At 47.8% G+C, this 15890-nt stretch overlaps 9 protein-coding genes across 9 annotated transcripts; 3 read left to right on the forward strand and 6 right to left on the reverse strand.

Moving 5' to 3' along the window:
- Positions 1-15: 15 nt before the first annotated feature.
- Positions 16-1665, reverse strand: PUMCH_001703 (uncharacterized protein; the record flags this gene model as incomplete). Its single annotated transcript, XM_063020742.1, has 1 exon — positions 16-1665. The coding sequence occupies one exon, from the start codon at positions 1663-1665 to the stop codon at positions 16-18; it is 1650 nt and encodes a 549-aa protein (XP_062876812.1).
- Positions 1666-3436: 1771 nt separating this feature from the next.
- Positions 3437-4081, forward strand: PUMCH_001704 (uncharacterized protein; the record flags this gene model as incomplete). The annotated part of the gene is made up of 1 exon (XM_063020743.1): positions 3437-4081. The coding sequence occupies one exon, from the start codon at positions 3437-3439 to the stop codon at positions 4079-4081; it is 645 nt and encodes a 214-aa protein (XP_062876813.1).
- Positions 4082-4176: 95 nt separating this feature from the next.
- Positions 4177-5202, reverse strand: PUMCH_001705 (uncharacterized protein; the record flags this gene model as incomplete). Its single annotated transcript, XM_063020744.1, has 1 exon — positions 4177-5202. The coding sequence occupies one exon, from the start codon at positions 5200-5202 to the stop codon at positions 4177-4179; it is 1026 nt and encodes a 341-aa protein (XP_062876814.1).
- Positions 5203-5614: 412 nt separating this feature from the next.
- PUMCH_001706 (uncharacterized protein) lies at positions 5615-6403 on the reverse strand (the record flags this gene model as incomplete). The annotated part of the gene is made up of 1 exon (XM_063020745.1): positions 5615-6403. One exon carries the CDS (start codon positions 6401-6403, stop codon positions 5615-5617), a length of 789 nt encoding a protein of 262 aa, XP_062876815.1.
- Positions 6404-6772: 369 nt separating this feature from the next.
- PUMCH_001707 (uncharacterized protein) lies at positions 6773-9334 on the reverse strand (the record flags this gene model as incomplete). Its single annotated transcript, XM_063020746.1, has 1 exon — positions 6773-9334. One exon carries the CDS (start codon positions 9332-9334, stop codon positions 6773-6775), a length of 2562 nt encoding a protein of 853 aa, XP_062876816.1.
- An 828-nt stretch (positions 9335-10162) lies between these two features.
- PUMCH_001708 (uncharacterized protein) lies at positions 10163-10984 on the reverse strand (the record flags this gene model as incomplete). The annotated part of the gene is made up of 1 exon (XM_063020747.1): positions 10163-10984. The coding sequence occupies one exon, from the start codon at positions 10982-10984 to the stop codon at positions 10163-10165; it is 822 nt and encodes a 273-aa protein (XP_062876817.1).
- Positions 10985-11966: 982 nt separating this feature from the next.
- PUMCH_001709 (uncharacterized protein) lies at positions 11967-12653 on the reverse strand (the record flags this gene model as incomplete). The annotated part of the gene is made up of 1 exon (XM_063020748.1): positions 11967-12653. One exon carries the CDS (start codon positions 12651-12653, stop codon positions 11967-11969), a length of 687 nt encoding a protein of 228 aa, XP_062876818.1.
- A 1253-nt stretch (positions 12654-13906) lies between these two features.
- On the forward strand, positions 13907-14671 carry PUMCH_001710 (uncharacterized protein; the record flags this gene model as incomplete). The annotated part of the gene is made up of 1 exon (XM_063020749.1): positions 13907-14671. One exon carries the CDS (start codon positions 13907-13909, stop codon positions 14669-14671), a length of 765 nt encoding a protein of 254 aa, XP_062876819.1.
- A 384-nt stretch (positions 14672-15055) lies between these two features.
- On the forward strand, positions 15056-15814 carry PUMCH_001711 (uncharacterized protein; the record flags this gene model as incomplete). Its single annotated transcript, XM_063020750.1, has 1 exon — positions 15056-15814. The coding sequence occupies one exon, from the start codon at positions 15056-15058 to the stop codon at positions 15812-15814; it is 759 nt and encodes a 252-aa protein (XP_062876820.1).
- Positions 15815-15890: the final 76 nt, after the last annotated feature.

The following is a 15890-nucleotide window of genomic DNA, read 5'->3' on the forward strand; positions in this document are numbered from 1 at the left end:
ACTTTGAAAGAGGATTTATCGAATGTTCATGAGCTTGTCCATTTGTTTGCCATGTTCTGAGCCCAACTGCGTGGCCAGCTCTATCCGGCCTGGCTTGTATAAGTCAAAGAGTGACCAGAACTTCAAGTTTTCATCGCCTGCTACAGTCGCTAACGTGGTTCCATCTGGACTCATACAGCCATTAAGGACTCTTGAATCGTGTGCTTTGACAATTTCTCCGGTCTTCTGTAGTGTGGGATAATTATAGAGAGAAATGCTGTTGGAGGGGAATCCATGGGTAGCTACAACTTCAAAGCCGGTACCCTTGGCGTAACCCCAATTTAAAGAAGAAATTTGTGACTCGGTTTCTATCAGGTTCACTCTCGAACCCGTGCTGGTGTTCCAAAAGTGAATCTTTTTATCACTTGTGCCACCACCGGAGCAGAGAAGCAGGCTTTGGTATGGGCACCAAGCCATAGCCTTGACTGCTGCTCGATGGTTTGTCTTTTTGAATATTGGCTCGCTGTTCATGTTGCGAACATCCCAAACGGCCAACAAGTTGTCGTTGCCTCCAGAGGCGAATTGTTGTCCGTCGGAGCGGTACTCGATCCCACAGATTTCTGCAGCGTGGGTCCGTTCTCTTTTGCCAACCTGATGGCTCGATACTCGCACGTCACTGTGATAAATTGTTCCTTCTTTCGAGCCCAGTGTTAAAAGATGCAGCAGCCAGCAGTGCGAAGCCACGCGGCTCACGGACCCATTGTAGATTGTACGCAACCGAGAGTTTGTTTCGATGTCCCAGATTTCAATTGTGCCATCGTCTTTTCCGATGGAGATGTAAGACCCGTCTTCAGACCATCGGAGCGACGACACAAGTTTCCCTGCTGTTTCGCAGAGAAGACCTACCAGGCCAGTAGACGCATTCCATACATAGACAGCATCTTCTAGGCCAATGACAATGAGGTTGGTCAGGGACCAAGAGACAAGGTTTAAGTAGAAGTCGTCTACAATATTAGGAGCATCCAAGACACGCTCGGGAGCGGATGGGATTTTCTTAGCTCTCTCAGAGGCTAATGAGGGCCGGAGAGATTTACTTAGACTAGTAGCCGACGTTCTATGGCCAACATGGCTGAACAAGTCCAAGGGCTTACTACGCTCCGGGGGAAGAACACTATAGGACAATATTCTGGAGTTGACATCGAGCCCGCAAGCCTCAGCAACATGGTGCTGGTATATTTTCGATGTGTGTGCCTTTATGTGACTTTGTGGCAGTGCATTGGGGAGCGGTTTGGCCAGGGCAGGCTTGAGTCTCCCCGAGGTAGAGTTTCTGTGGCTTGGAATAAAGCGGTCCGCAGTCGAAAGCTCGGGCGCCGTGAGGAGAGACGACAGGCGGCGGAGCATGGGCGGCTTCGGTGGAGACATGGTCACTCTGCGCTGGAGAGACGGAGGCATCTCGAGCGTGGGTCTGGCGAAGTCCGCCATGGACGATTTCGAGCGGCTAACAGCCAGAAGAAACGGTGTCTTGCGCGCGCCGAGATCGACTCGTTTCGGCGACTTGGGAGCCTCGTCGCCCGACCGTTTGGAACCCATCGACGGACGTAGGTTGTCGGAGGTGATCGATAGGAGCGTGGAGTCGTGGAACGGCGTTCTGGGCGGCCTTGTGGGAGATTCCAAAAGTGCCGTCATTTCAGAATCAATTGCGTGTGTCAGAATGTCTTCAGGAGGGGGAAATAGGCGACGATATACTGGATTAGTGCCTCAGCAGAATATCACAGTAAAAGACAATATAAGACAGTAGAAGAAGGATTTGCACAACAGCAAGAACTCAATCTGCCTCTTTCTCTATGTAGCTAGAGCACCGTTCTGTTCCTATGGGATACCAGCGACACAATTGCGAACAAAAGCGAGCTGTTCGTGTTTTAGGTCTGCGGTGTAAAGCACGACAAAAGGTAGCCAAATGTAAGCCTAAAGACGGTTTTCAAGCGCTGATCCGGAAGATAATCCTGCTACCAATACCAGGAAGAAAGTCGCTCGGCGTCGATGGATCGCAACGGTCAATTACTATACCCTAAGTGGAAGCGTGAATGGTGTTGTGGACTTGGCCCAAAAGGGAAGTGTAAGTGATGGCGCACAAATAAAGGTTGGCGGAGTGCAGGGTTTGACTAAAAGCGGAAAAATAAAAGAGGGTTTTGGTGAGATATTGATGTTGAATCGGCGCTTATATTTTTCTGTGTTAGTTTAGTTAATTTCTCTATGGTTTATGGTTGGCTATATGGTGTGGGTCACAAGCGTGGGTGTGGTAGACTTACAGCGGTGTATCTTAGATAACTTCAGTCGCATTTTTTTATTTGTATTTATTGGTGCCGCAATGTTGTGCTAGGAATCGTGTTTCAGGGTTCCACAATAGGTTGGAATGGACACAGAATGACGTCAGGCCACCGGGTATCTCCAGGTGTGAAGAATGTAAATATTAGTTGGTGAAAGTTTTCTTGTGCAATTCTTGATGCCGACGTTTTGTGTATTTGACCTGGGCTTTGGGAATAGTTAGTGGAAGTATGGCGTAAGTGTAGGGCCTATAGTTTCAGTACCCATTATGACCCTACGCAAATGCTTCAACTGTATTTGTGGCAAAATTTGAATTTAGTTCGTCTTTAAAGTTTGTCGTCTTGTGCATTCTTGGAGCAACATCTTTGAGGATCTCCAGAGCAAGCAAAACAGACTTGCTCAAGATAACAGAGTGTCTACAGATTTTCTCAGGAAATAAAGGCATTTTTGATTTGAATCTGATTTGGGCAACGTCTAAAGAGATTTTGTGCGTGGGATAGACGGCCCTGTTTGGCAGTTACTAGTCAAATACCCACCCAGAAGTTCTACCCATTTACAGAGTGCCTCAGCCAATATTTCAACTAATTCATAATCTTTTTGATTAAGAGAAGTACTGCGGTAGGGAACAATTCATGGGACTGGAATGGGCAGGTCTCTGCTCCAAGCTTTAGTAGCTGTAAAAATTCTATGTAGACATCTAAATGATCAACGAACCTTCTTTTCCAAAATATTTTCTCTTTTCAGGTACATGTTTTGGTTTTTGAATTTCACAGTAAAAATGACCTACGTTGTTCCTTATCTCATTTGTAAACTGGTTGTGATTACCCAGATTCACACAAAAGTCAGAATCGTGAGTTTACAAAAAACACACGAACATGATCTCCCATTGCCAAAATTCCGCTATTAATTCTTCAAATAAACCAATAAAATTTCTATTGAAATCTCAAAATCTTTTCTGCTTCCATCCTATACAGTTCTTATCTGCCACTTATCAACTACATTCTCCAAACCCACTCTTTGCCCCGAACATCGTAAATAGTAAAAAAGAGTACCGTACAGGAGCAGCACCACCATAGAAACCAATTGATTATCACACAAACACAAACATTCAGCCGCACAGTCCAGAAGTACAATGGGAAACACAAACTCCAAAGACACCCTCACAGCACAAGACAAAGCCATCTTCCAGCTCAAAAAGCAACGTGATGCGTTGAAACAGTACCAGAAAAAGATCTACTTGGTCATCGATAAACAGACAGACGCTGCCAAAGAGGCGCTTCGAGACGGCAAGCCAGAAAAGGCCAAACTATACCTTAAATTAAAGAAACAACAACAAACAGTGGTCAATTCGACATACGAGCAACTTGCGAACTTGGAACAGCTCATCGGGACCATCGAGTTCAAGCTCATCGAGAAGGATGTCGTCAATGGACTTTCGGAAGGTAACAAGGTCTTGAAGATGTTGAACTCGGAGATGAGCATCGAGAAGATCGATAAGGTGATGGAGGATATCGAGGAGGAAGTTGTGCGTGTAGATGAAATCTCCGAACTATTGGGTGGTCGCCTTTCAGACCTTCAGGAGCTGGAGCTTGACGATGAATTGCAGGCCTTGGAGAATGAGGTTTCTGGAAAGGTGCCCATCGAGAAGGTTCCTACAATGCCACAGGTACCCAATACCGAGCCCGTGGATGATAAATTGCCCCTGGTACCAAACACTCAGCCCGTGGTTGAGAATACGCCGCGTAGGGCAGAAGCCCATGAGCCTTTGGCTGCATAAATACTTGAGGGAAGAGCATATGTACATGTAATATTATTCTATTAATTGAGCTTGGCTGGGAAAACCGAAAAATGTGTTATCCTGCTCGCAGTGGTCTAGACATCCAACCAGTCCAAGAATTCCGGGGTGAAGTAGGAGATGATCATACGTGCGCCCGCACGGAGGAATCCCTGGTGGGACTCAAACGCAATGGCTTTCAAGTCCACAACACCCTTCTCGGCAGCCGCGTGCAACATGGCATACTCTCCACTAACGTGGTACACACAGAGCGGGTAGTCTTTACAGATCTTGGAAGCCTCGCTGACGATGTCGAGGTAGAAAGTGGATGGCTTCACGATCAACGCATCTGCACCCTCCTCGATATCTCTCACCAACGCCCGTCTGGCCAAGCCAGCTCCACCTACAGGCAACTGGTACAGCTTGCGGTCGCCTTTTCCAGGACAACTGCCAGCAATATCTCTGAAAGGTCCATACAAGGAGCCCGAAAACTTGGCCGAGTAGCTCATCACAAGCACCTTGTTCTCGAGCTGAGCATCGACCAAGCCTCTCTTGATATCCTTAATGCGGCCATCCATCATATCGGAAGGAGCTACACAGTGAGCGCCCGCACGGGCATAGTTTACAGCTACAGCGCCAATCCTAAGAACTGACTCTTCTCTTTTAAGTGACCCATCCTCATGCAACACTCCACAGTGCGCATGGCTAGTATACTCGCACAAACACACATCGCAAATGACATAAAGTTGCGGGAAACGCTCGCGAATAAGTTTGATGGCGCGGATGACCGGCCCGTCGGGATCATCGGCTGCCGTGCCCACCTCGTCCTTCACGCCGTCCTTCAAGATCACTCCGAACAAAATCACCGAGCGCAACCCCTTCGCAACAAGAGGCTCCAAGTAGGCGGCTAGCTTGTTGATGCCGTGGCGCTTGATGTTTGGAAGCGAGGGAATGATCGACTCCTCGTCGTCGATGTCGGAGATGAAAAGTGGGAAGATGAACATCAGCTTGAGAAGCTGTCTTTCGCTCTGCCATTCGCGGGCGAGCGGATGGTTGTAGCCACCTTGCAAGACGGAGGAGAGGTCTGTGCCTGTTGGTGGGAGGTAGGTGGCTTTGTGAGTCATGGGTGGAAAAGAAGTGGTAGATCGTTGAAATATGGGGTAGCGTTACCCAAGGATACATAGAGTGCAGTAGTGAATGCGCGCAAGAGGCAATGTGAGCTGAAAGTGAGATAAGAAGGAGAGAGAAAGAGAAAGAGAGATGGAGATGATATATTTGGAGGATTGGAGAATTAGAGAATTGAAGTAATTTAGAGTTTTGGAATTGGAGAATTGAGAATTGTAGAATTGAAAAATTGTAGAGTTGTAGAGTTTTGTGTGAGAATAGAATGGTCATATAAGAGTATGGGAGAGATGGTTTCGCCCTGTTGCATCCTAATGCAACGATGTTGGTTTTTTTTTTTTTGCACAGAAGCGTCAGCACTGAAAAAAACTTCTTTGTTCATCAGCGGCAAGTCTGTGTCAAAACCACTGTCATCTAATGGCTGTACTTCACAATCTGGCCCATGAGCACCGAGTTGAGCGCGAAAGAAGTAAAGTATCCGCCAAGCAACACCAAATCAGTGGTGCGGCCCCGCTTGAAGTTGGACACCGTGGTGAACACCCGGATAAGCAGCCCCGCAAGGTTGGCGCCAATGGTCACCAGCGACAAGTGCGCCGTCGACTGCAACTGCTCGTTGCGCTGGATCTGCGGGATCTTGGCCGCAATGGCCAACGGAATACAGAGCACCTGCAACGTCAGCACAGCGCGGCGCGGAAGAACCTTATTGATCACTACCACCGCGGCCACAATGGCAGCCACCGGCTTGGCCAAGGCCTTCAATGCCTGCGCCGTCTTCTCCTTCTCGCTGAGCGACTGCACATCCTCGCTCTGTCTACGCAATTTATAATATTGAAGTATCAAAAGGAGAACCGCGTTCTGGACGCCCAATAAAAGTGACTCTCCATACAGCACAAACGACTTCCTGTTCTGCTGGTTGTACGTCACATGGATGAGCTGCGCCAATGCCTCGAGACGTACGGAACTCTGTGGAACGCCGGCAGCCAATGCCGCCCGTTGTTGCGTTGTTGGCGGAGCCGTGATCTTCTTGATCTGAGGAATCTTGATTACCGAAGATGCTGCCACAATAAGTGCCCCAAGAAGCATCGAAAGAACCTTGGCGTAGCCAATGGCCTTGACCTGGCGAAACGCAAATTTCAAGATCACCTTGTTTGAGATTTCTGGATCTTTGATAAGATTAATGATCATAAGAAGAGGTGACGACATTTTACAGAACGATATGGATTTAGATTTGACAGTAGAGAGTAGAGTTGAACTTATGGTGTTATTTTTCGTTGCTTACAGATCGAGAGTCTATGGCTAGAGCTGCTCCGGGGGTGCTGAAGGAAGAAAAAAAAGTGGTTGCAAATTATTTCTTATCCGTGGTACTGGGAGAGGCTGATAGTGGCAGCCGCTGTGTGCACTCCGCTGTGGGGTTCACTGTGATATTTTCCCTACTTGGTGAATTTCAAAAGGTGCGGAAAAAATGAAATCGGCAAAGCCAACTATTCTGGCGCCGACGGTTTCTCTATGAATGTTGTATGGTGTAGGTTTCGTGCGTAGAGTGGAATTCATAGTGGGTGCAAACTGGCATCCTTAGTGACCTTTGTTCAAGATTTTGACCTTCTCCTCCAATTCGTTTTTCTTGCTCTCGATATACTTCAAGCTGTCCAAGTGGAGATTGATGAGCTTCACAGTACCGTCGACGATGTTCTGGCCAGATCCGTTTTCACCTTCCTCGGTCTTGATGCCCTTCAACAGTTCCTTGTTGAAGGCGTCACTGACAGAGTTGATGTTCTCGATCAAAGTCGATAAGTTGTCACCCAATGTGCTGAGCTTGTCATCAATGACTTCGGCGTTGTGGTAGGCTTTCTCGCGTAGGTCGTCGGTGACGTATATGTTGGATGTTCCTGCTCCGCTGCGGTTGCCAGAGGGCACCAAAGCACTCTCGAACCCACTAGAGTCAATGTTCGCTAGCAAAATGTCAGCTTGCTGTTCGTAGTTGTCCAAAATCTTATCAAGCTCGTCCTGCTGACTCTCAACAAATAACAATTGCTGATCTATTCTTTGTTGCATACCCTCAACCTTAACAGAGTCGCGATGCAAGTCCATGATATCCTGACCAGTGGCAGCAAGCTTCTCGTCCCACACACGTACTTTGTTTGTGTAGTCGCCAAAGATGTTTTCAGCTTGTGTAAGTTTTCTTGACCATTGCATTATCAAGTCATCAATAGTCTTGTTGTCCAAAGACACAGGGATAGGCTTGACCTCAGTGGGCTTGAGATTGGGCTGGTCCTTTGCAGCTTGAGCAGCTGTCTCAGCAGGCTTGGCAGTCGTTTTGGTGTCAGCGGGAGCAGCACCAGAAGCAGGAGCAGGAGCGGTAGTGGTCGTACTGGTTTTAGGAGCAGCACCTGCTTCAGCAGGTTTAGCGCCAAACGAGAAGGTACTACCGGAAGTGGCAGGTTTCTCGGCAGGCTTTCCAAGAGAAAATGAAGGTGTTGCAGCATCGCTTTTAGAAGCAGTTTTGTCATCAGAAGGTTTGCCAAAAGAGAAGGATGGTGCAGCATCAGCCTTAGGAGCAGCCTTGTCATCAGAAGGCTTGCCGAAAGAGAAGGATGGAGCGGCATCAGTTTTGGTAGCGACCTTTTCGTCAGATGGTTTTCCGAAGGAGAAAGCTGGAGCAGCATCAGTCTTTGCAGCAGGCTTGGTCTCGCTTGGTTTTCCAAAAGAGAAAGCCGGGGCAGCAGCATCAGTCTTTGCAGCGGCTGTGCCTTCAGCAGGTTTGCCAAAGGAGAACGATGGCGCAGCCGCAGGTTTGGTTTCAGTCTTGTCGCCAGCGGGCTTGCCAAACAAAGAGGTTGGTGCAGCAGCTGGTGTTGAGGCAGAAGACTTGGTTTCAGCAGGCTTGCCAAAGGAAAATGCCGGTTTGGTTTCAGCCTGGGCAGCTGGTTTACTCTCAGCAGGTTTACCAAAAGAAAAAGCAGGAGCCAGTGCCAGAGCAGATTCGGTTTTAGCTTCGGGCTTAGCGCCGAAAAGAGGAGTCAGGGACTCTTTAGAAGCTTCCGGTTTGCCGAAAGAGAAGGTTGAGGCAGGTTTGCTGGCATCAGTGCTACCGAAAAGGGTACCCGATGGCTTCGATTCAGAACTAGCGCCAAAGAGGCCAGTAGAAGCTGGTTTGGAAGCCGAGGAAGCCCCGAATAGTGGAGCTGCGGCAGGCTTATCACCCTCTGGTTTGGCACCGAAGAGACTTGAAGATGCGGGTTTAGCGGCTTCCTGTGGGTTGGCAGTAGTGGACAGAGTCAATGAGCTTGCAGCCGGTTTCTGACCGAAAGCCGACGTACTGGTCGAAGCACCGTTGCTGGCACCGCCGAACAAGCTGCCAGCAGGAGCAGCAGACGATGTAGGAGCAGCACTAGCACTAGCACCAAAAAGGGTACCAGCTGGCTTTGGCGCAGCATTGGCACCACCAAAGCTAAAAGCGGGTGCTGGAGAGCCGGACTTGGGAGTCTCGGCAGGCTTAGCACCAAACATTCCCGTAGAAGCAGCAGGCTGAGCGGAGGCACCGAACGCAGAAGTGGAGGCTGGAGCTGCTGCACCGAAAGCTGGCTTGCTGGCCGTCGAAGACGCACCAAAACTGAACGCTGGCGCAGACCCGGCATCGGGCTTAGCGCCAAAGGGAGTGCTAGCGCCGCTCGCATTGTTTGAGGAAGTGTTGGAGGCACCAAAGACACTCAGAGTAGAGGCAGCACCAGGTGCAGCACCAGAAGCGGTATTGGACCCAAACAAAGACGAGCCTCCGGCGTTCGAGCCAAAAGGTGTTCCTGCAGCGTTGCTATTGCTGTTTTGGCCGAAAACGCTTTGTGTTCCTGAAGAGTTTTGCGTTGCAGCTGGTTTGGCAGCTCCAAAGAGGCCGGAGGAGCCGGAATTTTGGCCTGAACCAAACACACTGGAGCCGGAGTTCGGCTGTGTGGCCAGCTGTGAATTTCCGCCGAAATTGAAGGCCGGCTGGGCGTTGGAGGCCGAATTTGTGTTTTGGCCAAACATGGAAGATGATCCGGTGTTTGCGGCAGCAGGAGTGCCCGAGGCGGATGCGTTGCCGAATCCGGAAAATGCCGAGTTCAGGGTTCCGAACCCAGTGGAGTTTGCGCCTTGGTTCATGGGAGAATGGCACGGAAACGAGACTGGTGTTGTAGTGAAGAGTTCAATGTGTGGGATGTAAACTAGGTGTGTGCAGTCTGCAGGAACGACATTTGGAGAACAGTGTATGATCTGAAAAAACGGAGTGCGGGGATTTTAAGGGAAATAAGGGCAGTATTTATAGTTGTAGTTTTGCGGCATTTCTATTTTTCGAAGTGGTTTGGAGCCCATTTGTCTGATTTACTGTTTAGGTGGATGGGTGTGTTGAGGGGCTATTCCCCATACACTAGTGAATTGTGACAAATATTGAATAAATTCAAATAGATATTGAGATGGACAACCAAGAAGAATGGCGAGAAGGAGTTTGTTTGGTGCAAGAAGTCTCAGAAAAGTGTGATTGTGCTACCTCTATTGCTGACACTGACTGCAATGGCAGCAATACCTCGAGCATCAGAGATAAACGACAATCAATAATTTCCTTCGCTCTTTTTGAATTGTATCTTATCTTCTGTATCACTGCGTATGGTCTGCTTTGGTGGATTTGGGTTGTACAATGGTCCCAAATTTGCAGCCAAAACACCCGTGCACCAGCTTAGTTTGGGGTGTGATCCCTAGGCCAAAAAGACATTTCCACGATATGTTTCCATTTCAGTTCGTTCAGTCGTATTCGCTTATGTAGTCTACAAAATTTCACGGCATTGACTCCTTCCGTTATCGAGATACAAGGGAAGTTCTACATACAAGGCAATACAAAACCGACCAACCCAATAAATCAACCTAGTAGCACTAGTATTCATTAATCCAGTAACACTCCTACAAATCATCTCTCTTATTCTTTATTCATAGTATCTATTTCTTAGAACCTTGAGCGGCAACAGCAGCAGCACCGGCAGCAGCAGCCTCTGGGTCCAAGTAGTAGGCCTCCTTGGTTGGTCTCAAGTTGGCGTCCAACTCGTAAACCAAAGGAATACCGGTAGGAATGTTCAAACCAGCAATGTCTTCGTCGGAAATGTTGTCCAAGTACTTGACCAAGGCTCTCAAAGAGTTACCGTGGGCAGCAACAAGAACAGTCTTGCCAGCCAACAAGTCGCCGGCAATATCGTCGTGGAAGTATGGCAACATTCTGTCGATGACCAACTTCAAGGACTCGGTCTTTGGCACAACAGCTGGGTCGATGTCCTTGTAACGGATGTCGCCGACCTGGGTGTAGGCAGAGTCCTCCTCGATCACTGGAGGTGGAACATCAAAAGATCTTCTCCAGATCTGGAACTTCTCAGCACCGTACTGCTCCAAGGTCTGGGCCTTGTCCTTACCTTGCAAAGCACCGTAGTGTCTCTCGTTCAATCTCCAGGATCTCTTGACAGGAACATACAATTGGTCGGCAGCGTCCAAGGCCAAGTTGGCGGTCTGGATGGCACGCGACAACTTGGAGGTGTGCAAGATGTCGACGTTGATGCCGGCCTCCTTGATCAATTCACCGGCTCTCTTGGCCTCCTTTTGGCCAACCTCCGACAATCTGACATCCACCCAACCGGTGAACAAGTTCTTCTCGTTCCATTCGGATTGTCCGTGTCTGACTAAAACAAGCTTTGGCATATTTGGTGGTGTGTGTGAAAAATAATGGGGGCCAGTGGTGGTGGGAAATTGGCGCGCTTTATATATTTTTTGCATTCTGTGGAGGAATGAACTCCGAGCACGTTACACCATCAGGCGACATGGGTGGTAGAGTGTTGGGCGGAAGAAAGAGTGCGATTGAGAATTTTGGGATTTTTTTCAAAGACAATTTGGGAGTTTTTATGGAATTGTCGATTTGGCGATTATTTTTCTGTGTGTTCTGTGTGTTTTGTCAGGTTCACTGAGGATGAAGCTGTGGCTTTTGGCCGGGTCTGAAACTTGGACTTCTCGGAGGAAAATATGCGGTTGAGCGGGAACGCGCAGAAACCGGGCACTGCGGTTGTAGTTTTGGGATTTGCGAGTTTGGCCAATTCTCGAACATTCACAGTTTTGTAAATTTGTTTGCTTCCGTAATGTTCGTTCCTCGTTACCTGTCCTTCTTCGGTTTTGGTGTTGGTGCATGTAGCAGCATGGTTGACAGTATGGACCAATGCGCTAACATGGACGCTGGTCCGTATTAGCATAAATTGGACAGCACAGTCGCTAAGCACATAGAAGCGTTGAAACATGCTGGATTGCATGTGTTGCATATGGCCAGGGACTAAAATGGTCTGCAGTGTGATTTCGTGTGCCCATCGCTCTTCAGAGGTACTGTTGAACCAGTTCGTGAGATACTGAGTTCGACTCTCGATTTGGGAAAGCCATATGATTGAGTGATTTATACAATTCCAGACGACAAATTTGTTTTGTGAATTGTTATGGAATCCTTGGAGGTATGGGGTTGAATGACAAATTTAGCATAGGCAGTAGCTTCAGAATAAGAACACAGCGAGAATATAGTTGGTCAAGGTATGTTGGACATGCGTGATAGAGAAACCAAGCGCTACGACCAATTCTACAACCTACCTTTCTACAACATATCCATAAAATCAAGATAAAGCCAATACTGGCTCGTCTCACTTCTACTTTTTCACCCTCCAAAAATCGAATCCTTTTTATTCCTGAACGACAATCTGCTGAACTAAATGCCACTGTATTCTCAATAATCAACGCGATACTTGACCTGATCGTGAACCTTATGATCTGCTGGATTAGGCGCCAGCTCGTAGAGAGTAATCACTGGATCCCTGGTGAGCTCAGTGAACTCGCCTCGTAGCTCAATTGAATGGAGATGGCACTCCTCCTCATCACCGTAGATGTTCTCAATAAAGATCGTGAGACACCGCACACCGCTGAAGGTGTGTTTTGGCAAATGGTGCTCCACGAAATCAGACTCCGTCACCAACTCATCTGGAATTTCGTCGTCCTCATCGTAGGGAACGCCGACCTGCGGATGTGTGACCGTGAATGCAGAGGAACTCTCATTGATGTTGTCAAAGTCAAGATGACGTGCGTTCTTCCACAACTTGATTGTTCTGGGGCAATAGCTGCCGCCGTTGGTGCGTAGAATCATACTGTGCAACTTGACGCTTCCATTCAAGAACGGAATATGCAAAATGAGCTGCTCATCGGCATCCGACTTGATCACAGGCTTCAATTGATATCTCAGAGAGGAATCTTTGAAGAGTTTCGCAACCTCCTGTGGCTCATTCTGTACATTTAGCCCCACAACCTGAGTGGTGTCGATTTTCAGATTAACCAGCTGCGCAGAATAGGTTTCTGCCGGAGGCTCGTGACTATGGCCATGTGAATGGCTGTGCGAGTGGTCATGGGTGTGATCGGACATGTTGGCGGGCCTTCTGGGTTGACTGTTTCAGATGTGTTTCAGAGGTGTTTCAGGTGCACACTGGAAATAGGACGGAGTACTACGACTAGGGGTAGATTAGCGTGTTATCGTTTGCACAAATATTCAGAGAGCTGTTAATAGGAAAAGAATTTGTCTTGAATGTTTGCAATTACTACAATCCCAGTTCTACCTCTACTGTCTCTAATGTATACCAATTAATCCGGTACTATACAGACTCTGTCTTCCTCTATTCATCCCAGAAACGAGCCCCTACCCAAAAGAAGCATGCTTTGGATGCCAGATGCTATTGAGCATTCCTAATAAATGATATCGTCATACAAACTTTTCTTGACACCCCTTTTGGTTGCTACTACCTTTCCTATCTCTCACTTCTATTAGGTACTGCAGACAAGAGCAGCCACCACTACCTTACTATCTAATACCTCAACGGTTTATTACTTCTTTTCGGCAACGCCAACGGCTGCACCATCCTTTTGTTTACAAAGACACTCGGCTAGACCTGAAAAGCACCTAAAGTATCGATCATGATTGGCCCCGTGGTGTTTTAGATGCTTATATCCTGCACAAACACACAGGAAGTTTTAAGCCCCTGTACCATGACATCAGGTCCAAAAAGGAAAGCACCTCAAAAGCTCGTGTTCCGCCACGGGATTCTGTGCACACGTCAGAGATGGTGTGGCGGTCACCTGATTCGACTTGGGAAGTGATGCTCATCGGCAGCCTGGTACGCGCATACGCAGGACCGGACTGCAGCCATGATGTAATGCCACTTTGTACCGCCTACTCTATTACCAGGACTACGCTGCTATGACGTAGAGCGGAACAATGGCAGACTAAAAGCCAGAGAGGCCAAAGTAGTTTGAGTTGGCCTGTGATCTACTGAATTGAATTGTTGATCTTAAAAGAACCATCGTAAAAATCTAACGAATACAATACCAAAGTACGCACCATCTCATCCCATCAGATGCCGGACCTCTAAACGCATACACCTCGCTGTTTCTTCTTTCAGAAAAAGAAAAGATAACCTGCTGCTATCACTCTCTATAGTGTCTAGATCTGTATCTGCAGGCATGATGATGGCGATGCATGCATCAACAAGGCTTCCTGGCTAAAACACATCATCTCGAGGAATATATAAACCCATGAGATTCCCCCCTCTCGGTCTGATCTAGTCTACATACTTAAACAGTATTCCTTTCACAATTACTTCCGCTACTACTCCATCCAACAACATGACCGTCGAACAACAACCAGCTATCTTCAAGGTTAACGCTGCTCTTTTCGACTGTGACGGTACCCTTGTCAACTCTACCGGTGCCATCTCCGAGTTCTGGAGAAACTTCGGTTCCACCAGACCTCACGTCAACCCAGATGAGATCATCAGAACTTCCCACGGATGCAGAACCTTTGACGTTATCGCCAAGTGGTCTCCAGAGGACGCCATTGAGGAACAGGTGACTGCTTGGGAAGCCGCTATTCCTGACACTTTCGGTCACTACGCTAAGGCCATCCCAGGTGCCGTTGAGCTTGTCAAGTCTTTCGACAAGGTCTCCAAGGAGGATACCCCAGACCACAAGCAACGTTGGGCTATTGTTACATCTGGTACCTTGCCATTGGCCACCAAATGGTTGAAGTTGTTGACCATCGAGAGACCAGACACCTTCATCACTGCCGAAAAGGTCACCAAGGGTAAGCCACATCCAATGGGCTACCAAAACGCCAGAGACACTTTGGGTTACCAAGATCCATCCAAGAAGGTTGTCGTTTTCGAGGATGCCCCAGCTGGTATCACCGCTGGTAAGGGTGCTGGCGCCATGGTCGTTGGTATCTGTTCCACCTACGACGCTGAGAAGGTCAGAAAGTCCGGTGCCGACATTGTCGTCGACGACTTGACCTCTTTCAAGATCCTTGGTTACAACAAGGAGACCGACGAGATCACCGTCCAGGTTTCCAAGTACCACTACGCCAACGACGAGTTCTTGCAGAACTCCGCCTAATTGGCCCTCATTCATTCAGTCATTCCAAGTGTACATTAGTTTTATAGATAATAGAATCGGTATTTTTTAGAAAACACTCATGTAATCCATTACATCAATGCTTGAACATGGAAGTACATCGGTACTGTCTTTTACTAGCAAAGCACATCACATAAGTCAGATCACGAATTCATCATTCAATGAACATTCAAAGATATAATTTACGATGGTAATCATTTCCAATGTCCTTAGCGCATCTAAAATCATATTTCTTTTCCATCTATGCTTTGTTGACAATTCGTCCCGATTAGGAATAGTAATTGCCAACCATGGACCCTCGATGTAGTTCAACCAAGAACACTAAGACCATCTTCCTGGCTCAAAAAGGGAACAAGAATCACCAAAATGGACTTCCAATCTCCCTTCCGTCCCACTCAGTTCCGCTCTGCTGGTGCTGGACTCACCTCATCTCATCCCGATGCCATCTCATCTCAGAACAGATTCAATGAGCTGTCTGTGTTCACCGACGCAAAGCAGACGCCTCGGCCGCCATTAAAACCGGCCCGTTTATCGTCTCAAGTGACGCAGTCGCCAATTAAATCGGATTACTATTCGGAATTGGCTCAGAAGAAGTTACAGCTTGAGCAGTTGAAAAGAGAGATGGAGACCGTGGAATTCGAGATTCTCGAGCTAGAAAGCAAAATCTCACACTCCGAAAACGTCAATGCACCAAGCCGCCAAAGCCTGGACTCGCTTCTAGGGTCCGGCAAAGCGCTCTCCAGAAAAGTCAGCAAGCTCTTCTTGGCTGGCTCCACCATTCTCACCCCAGCATCTTCACAAAGAACTCTTGTCAGCCCAAAGAAGATCGAGGATCCCTTCAATTCTTTGCAAAGAAAGGCGCTGAATTACTTCAACAACAGGCTTATTCCAGACATGAAGGAGAAACTCGAAGAGCAGCAAACGGAACTCGAAATCATATCTAAAAAGGGAGCCGATCTTGCCAAAAATATTATATCCTCGTTTTCCCCGAAAAAGAAGGAACCAAGCTTGGTGGGCGACACTTCTTACTCCTTGGACCATTTGGGAGACTTGAGTTTGATTAACACATCCATCATTTTGAGTGATGACTCGGTGGTAGATATCGATGACTACGAGAGCGACTAGCTCATGTGGATTTGCATTTGGCCCTCATTTCGTTTATATTTTTGTTTTTGTTTCCTACAAGGCCCCCGGAGGACTG

This window comes from Australozyma saopauloensis, chromosome 2 (assembly GCF_035610405.1).
Source record: "Australozyma saopauloensis chromosome 2, complete sequence".
NCBI lineage: Eukaryota > Fungi > Ascomycota > Pichiomycetes > Serinales > Metschnikowiaceae > Australozyma > Australozyma saopauloensis.